The sequence below is a fragment of the Lutra lutra genome, chromosome 2 (genome assembly GCF_902655055.1).
Source record: "Lutra lutra chromosome 2, mLutLut1.2, whole genome shotgun sequence".
NCBI lineage: Eukaryota > Metazoa > Chordata > Mammalia > Carnivora > Mustelidae > Lutra > Lutra lutra.
This window is the reverse complement of record NC_062279.1, coordinates 15,898,057-15,917,283: the sequence shown is the minus strand read 5'-3', so window position 1 is coordinate 15,917,283 and position 19,227 is coordinate 15,898,057. Positions and strand designations below refer to the sequence as shown.

At 50.4% G+C, this 19,227-nt stretch overlaps 1 protein-coding gene, 1 long non-coding RNA gene and 1 pseudogene across 3 annotated transcripts in view; 2 read left to right on the top strand and 1 right to left on the bottom strand.

Moving 5' to 3' along the window:
• The window catches only part of LOC125091375 (uncharacterized), a 29,362-nt gene extending 25,144 nt beyond the window's left edge, over positions 1–4,218 (top strand). The window contains exons 3-4 of the long non-coding RNA XR_007124666.1: positions 656–660; positions 4,206–4,218. This is a non-coding gene — a long non-coding RNA (uncharacterized LOC125091375). The remainder of the gene's footprint in view (positions 1–655; positions 661–4,205) is intronic.
• Positions 4,219–8,451: 4,233 nt separating this feature from the next.
• On the bottom strand, positions 8,452–10,296 carry HELT (helt bHLH transcription factor). 2 transcript variants are annotated; one of them, XM_047714932.1, is made up of 4 exons: positions 10,270–10,296; positions 9,709–9,813; positions 9,371–9,467; positions 8,452–8,951 (listed from the first exon to the last, which is right to left on the bottom strand). In XM_047714932.1, the coding sequence occupies exons 1-4, from the start codon at positions 10,294–10,296 to the stop codon at positions 8,452–8,454; spliced, it is 729 nt and encodes a 242-aa protein (XP_047570888.1). The 2 variants fall into 2 exon arrangements, with proteins under 2 accessions (XP_047570888.1, XP_047570882.1); XM_047714926.1 differs by having other exon boundaries at positions 8,452–8,948.
• A 5,933-nt stretch (positions 10,297–16,229) lies between these two features.
• On the top strand, positions 16,230–17,596 carry LOC125091345 (elongation factor 1-alpha 1-like; annotated as a pseudogene).
• The last annotated feature ends 1,631 nt before the right edge of the window (positions 17,597–19,227 follow it).

Below are 19,227 nucleotides of genomic sequence, written 5' to 3'. Positions count from 1 at the left end.
CGAAGAGTAGGTAGGTCTGAGTGTCCTGACCAGTCACCTAGGGGAAAAGGTTCTCTGAACTTCTCTTTGCCTCTGAAATGTGGCATACACGAGAGCCTGGCAGGAGAGAGAGCTCTGTACTCCTGAGCAATGGAGGACACAGTGTGCCTGATATAGAGTCTGGGTTGGTAGCAAGCAGGGAGGCCCAAGAAGTATGGGGGGGAGGCCACCATAGGAAGACCTGAACAGGAACTTGGACTTTATCCCAGGAGGCCTGGGAAAGCATCTGTTAATGCTGAGCAGGGGAGTTTGGGATCTGTACATTAGAAGGAAATCACTCTGGCAGCCATGTTGACAGTGAATTAGAGGAAGCAAACGCCGGCAGCTGGTGGGTGGGAAGCTGGAGGGGGACATTGGTGGCCTGGGCTCTGGCTGTGTCAGAGGAGAGAGAAGTGAACAGATTCAAAAGATAGGAGGTAAACTCAACCCGACGTGATGACTGGATGTGGAGGTCAGGAGAAGGGAGAGGGACAGACGAAGGGACAGTGGTGGATGGGAGAGGCAGATGGTTAGTCTCCCTGGAGGTAAGGAGATCTGAAAAGAAAATGGGAGCACTCTCCCTTCTGTTGTATAGGATACCCCTGCCTACATTAAAGAACTCCAAAGAAACCTTCAGGATAAGTGGATCCTACCTAATGAGAGAAAAAGTTGGTGATCGAGACTGGTGGGGGTGGGTAGAGAAAGAAGGGAAGGGAAGAAACATTTATGTTTCGATATATTTATATATTTGGGGAGAAGGAGTTTATTTATCCAATGATCTTCTCTCCTGTGGCTCCAGGGTGACTAGAAGACCCTACAGAGGGCCTTTTAAGAGGCTGCATGTTGATAGTTTTCCTCCCAGAACTCAGGTCAGTACCTTGGCTCTGCACCTTCCTCCTTAATAAAGATGAAGTTCATCATGTCCTGGCAAAGTGCGACCAGACATTAGATGTAAAAAGAGACCACAAAATCTTTTTTGGAAGAAGCTTGCAAACCACAGCAAACACCTCGTGCCCCCAAACCACCTTCAGGCACAACATAATTTATCGTCTGTTCTCGTTCTCCGCATCTCTTTGTTACTACCCACAGGACTGTCCTCAGAGGAAGCATTCGATACTTCTTGGGACTCACTGTTTCCTAAAATCCATCATCCTCCAAAGCATGTTCAGCTTTCCTGGTGTTTCTCTCTGTAATTCATAATTGAACAGATGCAAAAATGCTGTCTCACTGATCAGTGTTCCTTTCATACCGAGAAAGCAGATAACACCATCCTACTTTCAGTAGTTTTAGAATGTCTAAAATTTCTCTTTTAGTTTTTAATTGCATTCGAAGAAGTGTTTCACTCTGAACCAACACTGTCCCTCTGAAATTACCGATACACCCATGAAATGCCTCCCCCTGCCCCACCCCCTATAGCCTCGGGTCAGCTCACATGTTTGGGCTATCATTGGCCCAGGGCTCGGGGTCCGAACAGGTACAATTTCAGCTCTAATTTGACAACACCCATGTTGTTCGTGTCCTTCTGACTGAGCTGTACTACAGTTCAGATGAGGTTCCGATGTATTCCTGTCTACCTCCCTCTTAACTGGATGTCAGAGGAGGAAGGGTCTGTGAGATCAGGGACTCTTCACGCTTCCACAAATTTATTGTTGGTGGCTTGCGGCCAGAATATACATTTGCAAATGACCCTCCCTGCAATTTGACTTTTTCCAGAACAACTTCTCTAAGTGTCCAGAACTGTCTTCCCCAACTTTCCCCCAGTTTTGCGGAGGCTGTATGGGCTGCAGTCATGGCTTGGCCATCGAAGTGGGATAGAATACATCCCAGAAGTACGGAGCCACGTTGTACCTTGTAGTCCCGTGGCCTGTGTGTGTTCTCCCCGTGGCTACCCTCTAGCATTTCTTTTTCTTCGCTAAGTACATTTTAGGTTGTATTTGGAAAGCAACGGGACTAGGTCACAGTTTTATATTCGGACATACATACGAAATAGGAATCCTGTTCATGTAGAAAATGAAGTCCTGAGGCACTTAGTGGGTGGCTCAGTGGGTTAAAGCCTCTGCCTTCTGCTCAGGTCATGATCTCAGGGTTCTGGGATTGAGCCCCGCATTGGGCTCTCTGCTCAGCAGGGAGCCTGCTTCCCATCTCTCTCTCTCTCTCTGTTTCTCTGCCTAGTATGTGATCTCTGTCTGTCAAATAAATAAATAAAATCTTAAAAAAAAAAAAAAAAGAAAGAAAGAAAATGAAGTCCTAGTGTTTAGTGAGAGAAATGAAACTCTTCTATTGCAAAAGACCTCTAGGGCCCCTGGGTGGCTCAGTCTGTTAAGCATCTGCCTTCTGCTCAGGTCATGATCCTGGAGTCTCTGAATTGAGCCCCACATCTGACTCCCCCCTCAGTGGGAAGTTTCCTCTCCTTCTGCCTCTTTCCCTGGTCATGCTTTCTCTCTCTTGCTCGCTTGCTCTCTCAAATAAATAAATAAAATCTTAAAAAGAAAGAAAGAAAGACCTCTACTGATGGACCTATAACAAAACAGTGATAGAGGGGAGGGACTTTCATTTTGTCAAACCTTGCAAGAGGTCTCCTGGAAATACTGGATTTAAAAAGTTTCATCATATTTATAAAGTTTTAACTATTAGATTTTCATTGACTCTTGCCTCTACGCTACACCTTTTAAATGAGGCCTGTCAGGAATAGAGAAATTACAAGGTGTGCAGGGTCCCAGCTCTCTTGGGGTCCTTTTTGCTCTGCAGCTCAGTGCAGAGTTCCTGCTCCGTTTCCCACCCCCCTTTTCTGTGGCTTCGGTGACTTTCCTGCTCTCTCCCAGGCCCCCACCGGCACCACATCACCTACTGCCTCTCTCCTGCTTTGTGTCAGCTCTTCCCACGGTGCAGCGGGCTTGGCAAAGTTTATCATGGAACAGGTGTGCAGACCTTCGTCATGGCTGCTGCTTAATAATGCCAAGCCAACCAGAAATAGCTGGGTCCCTCGAGTTCTCACCCAGCCATTCTCTTCAGTGGGTGGCTCTTTCCTCTGGCTCCAGTTTGCCCATCAACGTGCACACTTGTGTACCCAAGCAGACATCCTGTGCACATACACGCACGCGCTCCGGGGTCGGCATGGCTGATGCACAGGGGCGTATGTGTGTATCTACCTTCCTAGCTGCACACGTGTAGACCCCCAGGTTCTGGGATTTCAGGCTATCTGATTAATTAGTCTTTTTTTTTTTTTCCTCCTCGCTGTGCTCTGAATCATTTGAGACACAGATGTAGGTGTCAGGTGGAGATAAAAATGTCTGTTTTGTTACTGATCAGAGGATGAAGAGGTAGGCTTGCAACACTTGACCTTAAACTTAAACTTATCCAGAAGAAGTATAGGAAGAGCTAGAAATCTGCCAACCAGCCTAGTAGGGATGCTTGCTTGCTCCCTGTGGGCAGGTTGGCAGCCAGAGAGAGAAAGGACTTCTGTGGCCCGCTGGGTGCCTGGGTCCATCTCCTGAGCACCGACCACCCTTGACAGCTGCAAACCAGGAAGGGAGCGCTAGGGGTGTCAGAAGGATTCCTCCAGGGATGTCCCTTCCACACGGGGGACACACACAGACACATTCTTAAGCCAGGCCCCCGGCCCATGGAGAAGTAGATAGCAAGACAAGCAATCCGAAAAGTGGGGAGAATGAGGACTGAAGGCCAAGACAGCAAGGGAATGAGCACTTGGGGCAGGGTCCCTCCAGGGCTCAGCCTTCGCCTACATCAGGGGTCGAGCCTGGAGCCAGCAGTGGAGTGGACAGGGGAAGAGGAGGACAGACGAATGGCTTGCGTGGGGAGAGTGCAGGGGTGGGGGGAGATGCTGAGAAGAGCAGAAAGCTGCATTAGAGAGTGTACTTAAGGAATATTGAATTTGTTTATTTGTGTACCCCATGTTCCAAACAACGATGTGCTCCAGCCAAGATTTGTAGGTTAACAGGCACTGATGTGTAATTGGAGCGAGAATGTGGGAATGCAGCTATAAGAACTGTTGCAGGATAACATAAGGCCGGCTTTCTGTGGAGGGGAGAGTGTGAGAGATGGTACTCCAAGGTCATCGGGGGGGGGGGGCTCCAAGTAACAGTCACAAATGGGAGAAGGGCCCACAGCCCCCAAATTGACCATGTGCTGGAATTAGAGCTCCCTAGCCCCACTTGCCCTAAATGGAGGTTTAACATTTGTTTGGGGGGGGTCAGATTTTTTTGGTAAGATTTTATTTATTTATTTGACAGAGATAGAGACACAGTGACAGAGGGAACATGAGCAGGGGAGCAGGAGAGATAGAAGCAGGCTTCCCGCCAAGCAGGGAGCCCGATGCGGGGCTCCATCCCAGGACCCTGGGATCATGACCTGAGCCAAAGGCAGACACTTAATGACTGAGCCACCCAGGTGCCCTGGTTCATTTATTTTTAATGATTGCCTTGACATTTTACTTTTTATTTTGAGGTAGCCTCAAGGTTTGATTCTTTGGGAGAAAGGATGGAGTACTAGATAATTATTATTACAGTAGCTAACATATCTTGAACATTCACTATGGGCCAGACACTGTCTAGAGTTCTTTGAATGTACCAATTCACTTAATCCTCCTAGCAACCCGCAGAAGGTATATGCACTTTTAATATCTCTATTTTACAGATGATGAAACAGACACATTGAGGCTTAGCAATTTGTCTGAAGGCACACAGCTCATGTGCAGCAGAACTGGAATGCAAATCCAGGTATTCTGGCTCCAGAAGCCACAATCTGAACAACTAATGATGCAGAAACAAGGGTAGAATCTGGCTCAACCCAGTCTTGGATCTTTCTCGCATGAAAGGATCAGAACCCCACCAGGTTAGTTCTGAGTTCAAACCCTGGATTCGGGGTCCGCGTTTAGCTGGGCCCTCAGCAAGAGTTAATAGCCTTCACCAAGCAGGCCAAGCACCATCTTCTGCTGCCAGACCACAGGTAGAATTTCTAGGCAAAGGCCGAGCCATTGCTATGCCTAACGACCCTCAGAATGTACGGAGGTTACACCATGTGTTTCCAGTTGGCTCTACCGGTGCTTTCTGGTCTCTGCTGAAGTGGGGAACACGAGGCCAGAAACAAGAGGTCTAGGGCAGATGAAGAATTCCAAAAGGAAGAATTCCACAAGGCCAGAAACAAGAGGTCTAGGGCAGATGAAGAATTCCAAAAGGCTCAGCACTGTTAGGCACTTCATTTAGTCACTCCCCAAATGTTTATTGAGCACCTACTAAATGCTGCATGTTGCCTTATTTTTCTTGGCATGTTACTGTATGCAGACACCCACTACCATGTTCCTAGGAATGCCATACTTTTGTGGGGCCAGTGAAGCTCTTACAGGGCTGCTCCTCCAGCTTCCTTGCCGGGTATGTAGCAGCCCAGACTGGAGGGCCCCCACGGATACGTGGACTGTGTTTGTTCAATAACGCTTGGAAGCACAAGTGAGCTCTGTATTACCACCCTCTCGGCAGGGGCGGCTGGAGAGCCTGGAAGCTCCTACTTCTGGCCCTTACAGAGCCACAGGGACCGACCCAGAGCACCAGCCATCAGCTTTGTTCCTCAAGCCTCTGGAGAAAACCTTTGATTTCATGGGGATGATTATTTTTATTCTTGCCCACTCAAGGATGAAGCCCAAGAAACAAGAGGTTGCCCCTTTCAGAGGCATCACAATGGGTCACCTCCAGCCAAACCCACTGTTTTTTGTTATTTGTTATTTCTGGGTTTGGTTGAGCCTCTCTTGGAAACCATTACTATACAACTTACTTAAAAGAAAGAGTGGAGGGATTGGGCATAAGAGACTCAGACAGAGGGGGGAGGAGGTGGGGGTTTGGGACTGGGAGGCTGGGAGTAATGTGTTGTCAGAGAAAGTGCAGGAAAGCACACTTTAAAGTCACAATCTGATTTGAATCGATCCCATTTTGGAGTGACATTTTTAATCTTTTGCAAAGTCAGACTATTCCAAGTTTGACTTTTGGCCAAGCCTGGAGAATTGGAACTTGAGATGAAGGTTTCTGAAAAAGACACAACACACACGCACGCAGACACACACACAGAAAGAGGGAGGAAGAGAAAGGGGAGGGAGACTTTTATCCTAAAGTCATTGTAAATCCAAAGCAGGGTTTTATCCTCCACTGTTAAATGAGAAAGAAAAAAAAAAAAAATCAAGAATACCAACATTTGAGGTACAAAGACTGTCATGGGCCAGTGGAAGTTTGCAAAATTATATGTAAATGACCAAAGTTTTTACTGTGGTGGCCCTGTGCATTCCCAAAGCTAATCCCAAAGAGAAAATCTACTTAGTAAAAGAAAGTTTTGTCTAATGTGGTTAACAGTTGAGAAGTGACAAAAATGCTGAATATATTAATAATTTATATTTCCAGGGTAACACTGTATCTTTAATGCTTCACTGCCAAAGGGAATTCAGATTGGCTTAATGCTCGGGAGAAAAAAAGCCTGAAAGGCCTTCTTCATATTCTGTATCCAGCGCTGATGAAAATGGGTGTAAGACATGTGTTCCAATAATAGGCACCATGCATTCTCCCATTTCTGTGTAATTCACTTCCACCCCATACTGCACAATGTATGTTTGTGATCTGGAAGGCCTCCTGGCCTGACATTTGCTTTCAGGCTCCTGCTCTCTTAGTTCGAAAGGGGACAAGGTATTCTCATCTCACATTTTATCCATCAGTATTGCAGTGACGTGGAGTAGATATTAGGGCAAGAACTCCTTACTTGCAAGAACTTTTCTAAAGTTTATAGATTTCCCGTGCCCCCTCCATGCGCTTTTAAATTTCACTTTATGGGCAAAGTCATGAAGACGGTTTATTTTTTGTTTGTTTTCTTTTCTTTCTTTCTTTCCTTTTTTTTTTTTTCTCCCTGTCTCTGTATCAATCAGGTTTAATGGTTTACAAATTACAGGTCATCTATTCCATGACCTCAGTGAATAGTCTCCAGTCTGAGCTCCCTTAAACCCTGTCCGCAGAAATGGAATACGTTAATTTATTGTCCTCCAGCTAATCTGGGAGAAGACAAGTCATTGTAGTTTGGTTAGATGGCCTCTGGAAACAGGAAAACATGCTACATGATTTCGAATTATTTATTTAAAGGGTATCGGAGCTAGGGAACCAAAAAGGAAATACAGGAACAAAGGAAAAAAAATCAATGAAGGAAAAAAATTTTCCAATCGCCGCAAACACATTAGCCTAGCAGCTTGGATACCTTGTTCATTTTACCCTACAATAGCACGCTCATTTTGCTATTTGGGCCTTTAGAAAAACATTTTTGTTTGCTATTTTAAGTGTATCGCTGTGTTGTGGGTAGGGCGCAGATCCGGTGGGAACTGAAAACCCTAATCTCCTAAAGATCACTGGCAGTCTCCTCTGGGCTCTGAAAATTTTCCTCACGACGTTCTGGGTTGAGCAGAAGGTTAAAATCCAGCCTCCCTCTCTCGGCAAGGGGGGAAAGGGGGCCTTTTTCTCACCGGGCCTGTGAACCTGGACAGACGGCCCAGCGTCCGGACCCCACGCCAGCGGCGGATGGTGGGGAGTCTGCAAAGGCAGCAGTCCCCCGCGGAGTGCGGCTCTGGACCCGGTCGCTGCCGGCTCCTCACTCGGTTGCCTAGCGTCCCTGAAGCTGAGCTGCTCTGTGCGCAAAAAGGCAAGGCCGGCTTCCCTGAACCCTCGGGCGGCGCCCATTAGTTGTCGTCCTAAAGTAACAAACTTCGCCGTCTGTTGTTTTTGATCCAAGGCTCAGAAGTTACTTCCTCTCTCTATTCTGTTTTTCAGAGACGTGGTAAGGCCGTGAACAGTCCCGCATCCCGCGGGTCTGAGCTGCGCCGCTCTCCAGGCCATCCCGCGCGTACTGCGCGCGCGACCCCCGGCCTTGTAGGAAGGGCGACCGGGTCGGAGCTAGCCTTAAGTCGGCTAAAGCCAGTTTGGGGCGGGTCCTTGGTTTGCATTTTCCGAGAGTCGTGGGCCTATTTCTTCGCGCGCGTCCTGCTCCGAGGCAAATGCCCAAGGTGCGCACCTGTCGCGTGCGGGTCTGGAGCCCTGAGGGAGCCATGACTTCCCGCCCCGAAGCGAGGCTCTATTTAGGCTTTCCTCCCTCCTCCTCAGACCCCGCGGCGCCCCCTACCCCCACGTCCTGAAGATCATCACCTTGGCCCTATCAGACTCGCGCCCTCGACACCTCCAAGCGCGGTTGTGGAGGAACAGACGGTAACAAAGAAATCCATCTCTTGGGTCTTTATCAGAAATTGTTTATTGGCAGGGGGGAGATCCTCCAGGAGACTAATTTGCTCTTGGCTTTCCCCCACCCAGTTTTTTGTTGGCACAATATTTACACCTGTACAATATACAGTATTTCTCCTAAGCAGCGCCCGAAGCTTGGGGAAATCTGGCCGGCGAGGCAGCGTCAGAGCACCGGGGGGTGCTGGGAGGGGTGAAGGTTGAGGGCGTTGGGGTGGGCGTGGCCGATCAGGTTGAGGTAGTGCCGGTCCAGCCCCTGCACTGGCGCTAGGAAGGGGCTGTGCTGTTGCGCAGGGCTCGGGAGCGGCACGGGCGCGCTGGGCAGGTAGGGCAGTGCGGGGCTGCGGGCTGTGCTGTGAGGCCAAGGGAAGGGCCCGGGGGCAGCACCCTGCGGGAAAACGGAAGCCTCCCCCGGGCTGTGGCCCGCGAGTTCGGGCCCTGCTGGGTGTAGCTGATAGGAGAAATCCGGCTCCGGGAGCGAACCTAGCGGCTGGAAGGCGGGCTCGGCGCCCAAGCGGGCTTTGGACTGCAAGAAGGCGAGGATGCGCGCGTACTTGGTGTCCTTGGTCTCCATCCGCTCCACGGTGGTGAGGTAATGCACCAGGTTCTTCATGCACTCGTGGTAGCCGTAGTGGAAGTAGTTGGCGAACTCCGTTAGCAGTTCTGCTGGAGGGGCGAGTAAACCCGCAGAAAGGAAAAACAAAAACAAACCATGAGCAGCCCCTTCCCCACCGGGAGCCCGACATGTGTGCCAGGCACCTCCCTCCCATCACGGTTTTTTTTTGGCCAGAGTTCTCATTTGATGCCTGTCCTCTCCTACCCCAGTCTGGAGGCCAGAGAAGCACAAGCAAACGACCTCCTTCTCCTTAAGAACCAGACCCCACCCTTCCCACCTGAGAGGAGGCGACGGAACCAGCATCCCCAGAAACCCCCGCCCCCCTTGCTTACGTAGAACCTCGCCCCCCACCCTTGGCCGCATCCAGAGTGGAGACCTCTCCTGCAGGCCTTCACCCCCACTGCCACCCCCATGTCTCTATGAGGCGAACTCTCCCTGCCCAGGTTCCCTTTGCCCAACCCGCGCCCACCTTTTTCCCTTCCCCGAGGAAAATCAGCCGAGTGCAGGGCTCTCAGGTACTGAACGGTCATCTCGAGGATCTCCGCCTTCTCCAGCTTCCCGGAACTCTGCAAAAGGAGGAAGGGCTCCTCGCAGCTACCCCACAGGCTCAAGCCGACCCCAGCAGGCTGGGTGCGCGGTTTTATCTGGAGCAGTGAGCAGGGCGCCGCAGTGGATCTGCGCAGAGCGTCTCTTGGGGCTCACCGGGCGCTCGGGCCCCCAGAGTCTCCAGACCCGCTGCATCCCTGCCGAGAGTGGCAGCGGAGGATCCCCAGCTCCTGGCTCTGCAAACTCGGCCTCTGACATTACCTGCTTCGCCAGGGCCATGGGCACAGTCTTGCCCAGCTCGTTCAAGCAGCGGTTAATCCGGTCCCTCCTCCGCTTTTCTATCACTTTGTGGGAAACGGGGGTTCTCTGCGAACAGAGATTTGTACGTTTAGGATAGTGTTGCCTAGGGAGTCGTCAAGGCATGGCTGTAGCTGCGTGTCAACCGTCTTCCCAGCCCGCAAAGCTGCCCAGCGCTCCCCCTCTCCCAGGGGTCCCTGCCCCTCCACATAAGGGTTAAATGAGCTCTGCCCTCCCACGCGCAGGCTGGTGCGCTCCTCTTCCAGCTGCCCTACCCGGCCGGGCCACGCCGTCAAGCTGAGCGCCAGGGCACTGAGGAGGTGGCCATCAGCCTCGGCATGGGCTCCTCCTCAGTTAAGGAGTTTCCTCTCTCTAACCTGATTCCCTACTCAAACCACTCAAGGTTCCTCCGCACGAGAGTCCCGTGTGCCGTATGCCCGCCGTCTGTCCAGCCAGGTGGCAGCTCGGGGAGTCAGACGCCCCCACCACCAGGGCGCAAGGGCCCTCTGGGTTCAGCCGACTCACTTTGCGTTCCTTGAGCTTGTCTGACATCCTGGTCAGTACGCGCCCTCGGGAGAGGCGGTGGCGCGAGTCACCCGTCCACTTTCCGCCTCGTGTGCTTCCTCGAGGGTCCCAGGTAGACTGCAGCCTCCCAACTCCGAGGGACTGCCTTATAAAGCGGTCATCTAGGGCTCCAAGTGCATTCACGAGTTGAATTATTCCATAGGATTAGGGGAGCTGCGTTTGGGGGATGTATGCATTCAAGATCAGTTTTAAAGAAGTTTAAAAAAAAAAAATTAGCAGCCGAGGGGGGCGAGCTGGGGGCAGATCAGCTTTGTTAATCCACGTGGCCCTTCAAAGGACACGTGATCGGCGGGGGAATAACATTTGCATGGCAACAGCCCAGGCGGGAAAAGGAGGCGGTAAACTGGGGCCGGCGGGCGAGCGAGCGCCTGCAGCAGTCGCAGGCGCAGAGCGCCGGGGCGCAGCGGCCGCGGGCACCGGGGGGCGAGGACCCTCACAAAACAGTGTCGCCTCCTTTAGTCCCACCGCTGAGTCTCACACGATTGCCTGTTTACAAATCCCAGCAAGCCCGCAGTCCCAGCGCCGAGTGCGTTTTAAAGCCTGTCCAGAGTCATTAAAGTAATTAAGTAAGCCTTTAATAGGCTGTTCCGCCGGGTTCAAGGGAGAGCTCTTGGAGACGGAGGCGCCCCGTTTGTTCCCAGGCTTTTCTCACACGACTTGGTGACACGTCCATCTCCCCCCTTTTTGTTTACACCGCTTTATTTGTCCGGACATCCCGGCAGGTGTGGGGCTGCGGCTGGCACACGAGGCTCCCGCCTCGCCTCGCCCCTCCCGCGGGTCTTTGGCACGCGACGCTCCCCCCTACTCCCTGACCACGTCGCTTGCTTTCTTCTCTCCCCCCTCGGGCTCTCTCTTCGCGGGGGGAAGAGGCTCAATTTGTAGCCTATTATCCTATACGAAAATGTCCATTGAAAAGTATGAATAGTTTCATTGGGCTAAATTTTAATAATGCCAGAGGGTGGGGGAGGAGAGACAGGAAGGCGTGTGTGTGTGTGTGTGTGTGTGTGTGTGTGTGTGTATGTGTGTGTGAGAGTGAGGGGGGCTGGGAGGATTGGGGGGGCAACATGGAGAAGAGTGGGCCGAGAAGAAAAGGGGGAATGCAGCTGGCCCAGGCGAGCATTATACGACGTCACCTGCGAGAGGGGGCGCCTACAGACCCCTATTCATTTGCCTAATTTTGGTCAATTTAACAAACTTCAGGAGAAATTATTGTGGCTTTGTCAGGGAGGGTGAAGCCTTCTGATCGAATTAACAGCATGTTTTGATCCGGTAAATGTCATTAGAAAGGGAGAAACAATCGCGCTTAGAGTGCTCTGAGTAATGCGCCCAAGTGGAGACGCCAAAGCGCACGGCTCACAAAGGGAGCAAGTAGCTGCCACAGGGAACTTTTGTACCCGCCCATCGCCCAAGTTTTGACACAAAAAGGCATTATTTCATACTTGAATACGTTTAATCCAACGATTGTCTATTTTCTGCAAACATATTTTCACAGCATTGTTAACTTTTTATGTCCCCCTTTCGCGGGCGCCTTTTCTTAACGTTTGGGGGCGGGAGAGCGCAGACACTTTGGGCATCAATATTTGTCACTGAAAAGGGCTCCGTGAAGTTAGGGAAGTTGATCTCTTTTTTATGGTTTTAGAGAGCGAATATATCGGGGGAGGAGGAGGGAGGGAAGGCAAGAACAGAAACCGGGGAAGAAATTTGCCGGACGGGCCCGAGGGGAAGGAGGGGGGCGGCGGAGGCTGGGAACTCTCTCCGCCTCCTGCGCCCCTGCGGGCAGCCAGGCCGGCGGCTGGGGGGCCTCCTCCCCCACCCGCAGGGCTCGCTCGCGTTTGCGGCCTCGGACCCGCACCCCGGGGGCTCCAGGCTTGCGGGATATAGGTGGGGTGTGAGCTTTCTTGCACATGGAAACTATAAAAATGATTTTGGTTTTACGACCTGCTCTAGAGCCACCGAGCTGTCACCTTTTTCTGATCTCTTCCATCTGAGAACAACTGAGACCTTGTCTTAGATAGCTTTCCCTCCTTTTCTGCCCCCCACCTCACTTAAATTCTCTCTACTCTGCTCTGCCATGGCAGGGCCTGGGCTCTCCCTTTGCGAGTCTCTAGTCCTCAGTAGAAGTGGCTAGGGAGGGGGCCCCGCTGGCTGGTGGGACCTAGGGGACTCCTAGGGCGCAGAGGCAATTTGCATGTTGTGCCTTGGGGAAGAGGGCAGCCCACCCGAAGTGGCCTGGGAGGTGTGGGGCTTGGTCGGCACGACGCACCCCTAAGGTGTCCCTCTCGGTCTTGCTTTCAGTCTCGGTGGGACGTTTCTTTTTTACATCACGCCAGATTGGACACGACCCGCACCCTCCCGCAGGTCGTTCTGCCAGCCGCGGGTGCCCTCTCAGGGGTTGTCGATTTCAGTACATTCACTCGCACACAAAGGGATTAAACACAAACCCTTATCATCCAAATTAACTAACGTGAATGGGTAAAAGGGAGCGCGCACACTTCTCACCCCACCCCACCCCCCTTTTAAGCCAGCGGACCAGGCGTTGATCCTCTTACTGCTGGTGTTAACCACCAGCTGCAGGCACCTTCGACGGGCCAAATTTCATTCTGTGCAAACTGTTTAGTTTCTCTAGGAGCTGGGCTCTGCGGCCTGCCCAGGGTTGTAAGTACCCTAGTGTGGCTTGGCAGGGGGTCCAAGTGAAGGTGGGTGGAGGTGGGGTGCAGGCACGTGCTTGCTCAATGCGTCATACAGCGGCAGCAGCCCTTTCTGGGAGAGAGGGTATGCCTGGCCTCACCCGGTTCAGGGGAGGCAAGGACTGTATTCTGTCCCAGCCTGAAAGCTCCAATCACACTGCCAGAAAGTGCCTGGCCAAGACCCTCATGGCCATCTTCCCTTGAATCCTCCTCGGTAGGATTGATAAAGTTGATAAAGTGTTCCCTGATCTTGACCTGTTCCCACCCAGGACCAAGCTGTATCCTCGTCTATGAAATGGAAACCACAAGTGTATTTACTAGGCCACGAGGTGGCCCCTGAAATGAAATAAGGAGATATAAGGAAGGCACCTAAAATAAGACTGAGGTGCCCAATTCAATGTTGTTTTGCCCAGAAGTTTGTCCTGCAGTGGCTCTCTGGTGGTGGTGTTTCGTGGGTTCTGCACCTGTATGTGATATTTTCATTCATTTCATGTTCTGTTTTTTTTCCTCATCTCGAAGAGAGCTTCCCTCTCCTGAAAAGGCCACAGTACTTTCTCATGAGATTTGTTAAATTGACCCAAACTGGACAAACTTTGGAGGGGTAGGTGGATACCCGTCTCTCAGGTGGCTTCACCTGTGCTTGCTGGCCAGCAGTGTCCTCTCTGCGTGCGGGAGGCTGGAAAATGGCTCTAAGCACAGAAGTTTCTTAACATCAGAATCATTTCAAATGAGGCAAACATTAGCCTCAAAGCAAACCTAGGAAGACTACTTAGAAATTAGACAATGCTAACCAAATATTAGTCCACACTTAGACTCCTAGCATCTGAAGATTTTGTGGAGAGCACTGCTGTCACAAGCAGAATATGTATGTTAGGGTTGTGAGCATTGCTTTTTTTTTTTTTTTTCCCCTTATAGAGTTGATCTGTAGGTTCCAAACACTGCAAAGAAGGACTCTTAGGGGTTTCTTTCCAATTCTAGAAACTGAGGGTTTATGGATTTGGGAAGAGGAAGAGGAAGTGAATAGAATGAGAAAAATGTAGTAACTATTTGGTCATTTTAGCCAAATTGCTCTAAGAGAAAGTGTTCTGGGTGGTTTCAGAGCTCTCCCTCCAACACTCACCTCTAATACAGAGAGCAGGTTTTTCTAGTTTCATTAATGGGACTGGGGATTTAATCAAGTGAGAAAATGTGAGTCTTTGCCAGAGAGTGGAGAAAACAGGGCTCTGGCGGACCCTACTCCACTTCTCGGGACCAGCAAGAGGCGGGATGAAGGGAATCGAATTCCTAGGCTCTCTTTCAGAAGTCAGTAGTAGCATCACAGGATGTGGGATGGCAGGATGCTTCCTCTGAGAAGAAACTGAAAGACCATCAAATCCAGCACACCATTTTACTGCAGAAGTGTCTGAGGGGGTGAGCGGAAGACCTGAGGCTGCCCGACGGTGCACACCAAGCTGCTGGCTCAGAGTGTTCCCCTGCTTGTGGATTTGCTGTGTAACCTCCAGGGCCAGCTGCTCGGGCTTCCTCTCTGTTACTGTGCAGGAGAGTCTAGTCAAGGGCGCTGTGACTTAACGCTGGCAAGCATTCTGTAGGACTTCCGGCTGCCTGCCGTTGGCTGGCGTGACTGTTGTTGGAGGCATCACCTGCGTCCTTGGTCCCCCTTTACGTGCTCCTCCTTCTCACAAGTGCTGTGATGGCAGCATGTTGTGAATCCTGATAGGAACCAGAAGTTGGGAATACCCAGCAGAAAAGGACATGGCCCATGAGCTGGCACTCTAAGAAAGGAGAAAATATTCTACTGATGGCCCCAGTCCAGTAGCCTCAACACAATGGTCACTACCTATGCCTATTTCAGCAGGCATGTATCAGGTACCCTCTTAGGCTGGCAACTTCTCTGGACTTTTCCTTATTCAGCATCTCTGCTTCCTCACCCTGCTCTGATCACCAGTAGTATTCTCAGCTCAGTGATGGGATCAACAGGAAGTAAGTGGGGGGTCAGTGCCTGTCCATGCAACCTGAAGAAGATGAGGAGGGCCAGTGTAACTGCAGTTGCTCCAACCATGAGGACACACACAGAAGGTGCTAGAAGGAGTCCAGAGACTTGGGAAACCTTTGCTCATCATAGATTTCCCAGGGCTTTGTCCATATCTCCTTTGTTCTCGTTTCTGAAGCAGTCTGTTCTTTGCTTTCTGTTTTTCGATACAGTACCTGTCAGTCTTTGCTGACCGGGCCAGCAGCTCTGAAACCACACTTGCTACTTAGCACCACCCTTTATCCAAAGGCTTTTCCGCTTCTTTTGACCCTTATGGAAATCTTGACACGTCACACCTGCTACTGGAATCTCATGCCTTCAGAAGTTGGGTTGGCTTTGTTTTAAGGAAAAACAAAGTGCATTAATCCCTTGCTACTCCAACTGTATGTCTCAGACCAGCCACCTGGGAACTCATTAGGAACACAGAACCTCCGGCTCCGCCCCGGACCAAACTGAATCTGAATCTGCATGGGAACAAGGCCCTCTGTGGACTCCAGTGTACTTCGGAGTTCCAGGAGCACTGCTCTGGCTGAAGGCGGAGGCACCATTTGGTATTTAACAACTGATGGTGGCATGATGGCCCAATTCCAGGTAGGAATGGCTACCGCAAGCGGGCAGCAGCGGGAGAGCAAAGGAAGAGGGGACTTCCAGGCTATCCTAGGTGGTATGCCTTAATTGCTAGCTTGAAAGGCTTCCCAGGAACAATGGGGGATTTGTAGCTCCGCTTGTCCAGATATTTTGTAGGGCATTTGCACTACTTCCCTTGAGTGATGTCTCCTATGTGCAAGTACTTGTTTGCTTCCTATCTATGTAGTACTTCCTCCCTGTCCTCTCCACTCATTCACCATCAGATCCAGCATTCACTGTGTGCCAGGCATTGGATGCGGTGACATCCAAGCCACTGAGAAAGAATGTAGGGTGTTTGAAGACTCTGTAAGTTCTCACGGGTCAAAAGAAGGACCCTACTAAGGGGACAGCCCTTCTGGAGGAGACCTTCATTTGCAATCTGCCTGTTGTCCTCCCACCTTCCAGTTTGTACCCCACTGCTTAAGGTTTCCATCCACTCTATTTCTTTACATTAGTCTTACCAATGAGACCTGAATTTGAGGAATTTTAGCTTTTTCGCAATGGGTTTGCAGCCAGAACACAGGTGTCATGAAAAATGGTGCTCAACCTAAACCAAAATGGGAAAGGAAAAGACTCAAATCAACATCATCATCACTGGACACGTAGATTCCGGCAAGTCTACCACTACTGGTCATCTGGTCTACAAACGTGTTGGGATCGACAAAAGAACTACTGAAAAATTTGAGGAGGAGGCCGCTGAGATGGGAGAGGCTCCTTCCAAGTGTGCCTCGGTCTTAGAAAAACCAAAAGCCAAACGTAAACACGGTATCACCATTGATACTTCCCTGTAGATATTCGAGACCAATAAGTGCTATGTGACCATCATTGATGCTCCAGAACACAGAGACTTTATCAAAAGCATGATTGCAGGCACATCTCAGGCTGCCTGTGCTGTCCTGATTATTGCTGCTGGTGTTGGTGAATCTGAAGCAGGCGTCTCCAAGGATGGGTGTGAAAGAACTAATTGTGGTGTTCACACAAATGGGTTCCACTGAGTTGTCCTACAGCTGGACAGTATACAATATGCAAGGAGATCGTTAAGGAAGTCAGCACCTACATTAAGAATACTGGCTACAACCCCAACACCGTAACTTTTGTGCCAACATCTGGTTGGAATGTTAACAACATGCTGGAGCCAAGTGCTAACATGCCTTGGTTCAAGGGATTGAAAGTCACCCGTAAAGATGGGAATGCCAGTGGAACCACACTGCTGGAAGCTGTGGATTGCCTTCTGCCACCATCTCGTCCAACTGACAAGCCCTTGCTTCTGCCTCTCCAGGATGTCTATAAAATTGGTGGTATTGGTACTGTCCCTATGGGCCGAGTGGAGACTGGTGTTCTGAAACCCAGGATACTGGTCACCTTTGCTCCAGTCAATGTTACAACTGAAGTCAATTCTGTTGAAATGCACCATGAATCTTTGAGTGAGGTCTTCCTAAGACAGTGTCAAGAAGACAATGTCTTCAGTGCCAAGAAGGTATCTGTCAAAGATGTTCGTTGTGGTAGTGTGGCTGGTGACAGCAAAACATGACCCATCCGTGGAGGCAGCTGGCTTCACCACTCAGGTAATTATCCTGCATCTTCCAGGCCAGAGCAGTGCTGGAGATGTACCTGTGCTGGACTTTCACACAGCTCACGTTGCTTGCACGTTTGCTGAGCCAAACGAGAAGACAGATTGTCGTTCTGGAAAAAGGCTGGAAGATGGTCCCAAGTTCTTGAACTCTGGTGATGCTGCCATTGTTGATACTGTTCGTGGCAAGTCTCTGTGTGTTGAGAGCTTCTCTGACTATCCTTCTCTGGGCAGTTTTGCTCTTAGGACATGAGACAGACCGTTGCTGCGGGTATCATCAAAGCAGTGGACAAGAAGGCAGCTGGAGATGGCCTGGTCACCAAGTCTGCCCAGAAAGCTCAGAAGACTAAATGAATATTCTTTCCAATACCCACCACCCAAGTTTTACTCAGTGGTGGGAGAACGGTCTCAGAGCTGTTTGTGTCAGTTGGCCATTTAAGTTGAAGAGTAAAAGACTGGTTGATGATAACGAGGCATCGTAAAAACTTCAGAAGGCAAGGAGAATGTTTTGTGGACCATTTGTGTTTTTGTGTGTGTGTGGCAGTTTTAAGTTACCAGTTTTTAAAATCAGTAGTTTGTAATGGAAACAACTTCACCAGAAATCTGTCACAGAATTTTGAGACCCATTAAAACAAAAGTTGAATGAGAGAGAGAGGAAAAAAAAGAATTTGAAATCCCCTCCTTTAAAAATTTCATCGCCTCTTAGAGCATTAGGGACTCTCCTTAGGGTGAATTGATCTAACTCAGTTTTGGTCCTCTGTAACACAAAAAATTAAAGGATGCTGTCAAGAAAATAAGTTTTGACTGAGACGGAGTATAATTTTGGAAGACCTGGTGTATTCCTTTCACATGGCTGCTGTAACAATCACCATAAACAAATTACCATAAACCCAAAACAAGAGAAATTTAGTGTCTCACAGGAGGCCAGAAGTCTGAAATTAGTAGTGGTGGGGTGGGGGGTGGGGGATGGAGGGGTGGAAATCTGGTGTCCGCAGGGCCTCCCTCCCTCTGGAGGGCATAGAGCAGGATATTCTTCTCGCCTTTCCAGCGCCTTTCCAACTTCTTAGGTCCAGCACTCCCTGACTTATGTTTGCTTTCCCCAATCTGTGTCTCCAGGGTCAGCCCACCTTCTCCTCCCCACCTGCCCCGCTCACCTAAGGATACCTGTGCTTGTATTTCAGACCCACCTGGTCAATCTCCCTACCTTAGGATGCTTACCTTCATCAAGTATGCAAAGTCCTTTTTGCGGGTGACATTTGTAACATTCACAGGCTCCAGGAACTGGGATGTGGTTGTCTTTTGGGGCCATTATTTAGCCTCCCGAACCTGGTGAAGTACCAACCTGGTGAAGTACCATAGTGGGAGCTCAGACAGCGTCTGCCCTGAGGCCAGAAGGGGCCGGAGGGCTGGACCAGAGGGAGTGGGGGGTGGAGGAGAATAGAAAAGCACACTCCGTTTCCAACCTTAGTGGAGCTACCCCTCCTGTCTTCCTTCCCTTTTCCCTTCTCCCTCTTCATCCTTTTTTTTTTTTTAAAGATTTTACTTATTTATTTATTTGACAGACAGAGATCACAAACAGGCAGAGAGGGGGAGGGGAGGGAAGCAGGCTCCCTGCTGAGCAGAGACCCCCCCCCCCCAATGCAGGGCTGGATCCTAGGACTCTGGGATCATGACCTGAGCCAGAGGCAGAGGCTTTAACCCACTGAGCCACCCAGGTACTCCCCTCTTCCTTTCTTATCCCTTCTCCATCACAGGACTCCTTGCTCCTAGGCCTCAGGATTAAAGCTGCTGTGTTTAGGCTGCATAATGAGTTAGGTCATCTCTGGTTTATAACCTATGCCTTTGTTATCGCACACACACGTGCGCGCATACGAGCACACTCACACATGCGCACACATACGCACGCTTACGTATGCACGCACACATGCATGCGCTGTGGCTCTGGCACGGACCTAGCTAATTAATTCCCCCCACCCTTCTCGAAC

Coding starts and splice junctions, on each gene's coding strand:
- HELT (XM_047714932.1), bottom strand. CDS start 10,296: ATGTCAGACAAGCTCAAGGAACGCAAA. Junction 9,814..10,269: donor ACAAGCTCAAGGAACGCAAA/GTGAGTCGGCTG, acceptor CTCTGTTCGCAG/AGAACCCCCGTTTCCCACAA. Junction 8,952..9,370: donor TCCTCGGGGAAGGGAAAAAG/GTGGGCGCGGGT, acceptor TCGCCCCTCCAG/CAGAACTGCTAACGGAGTTC.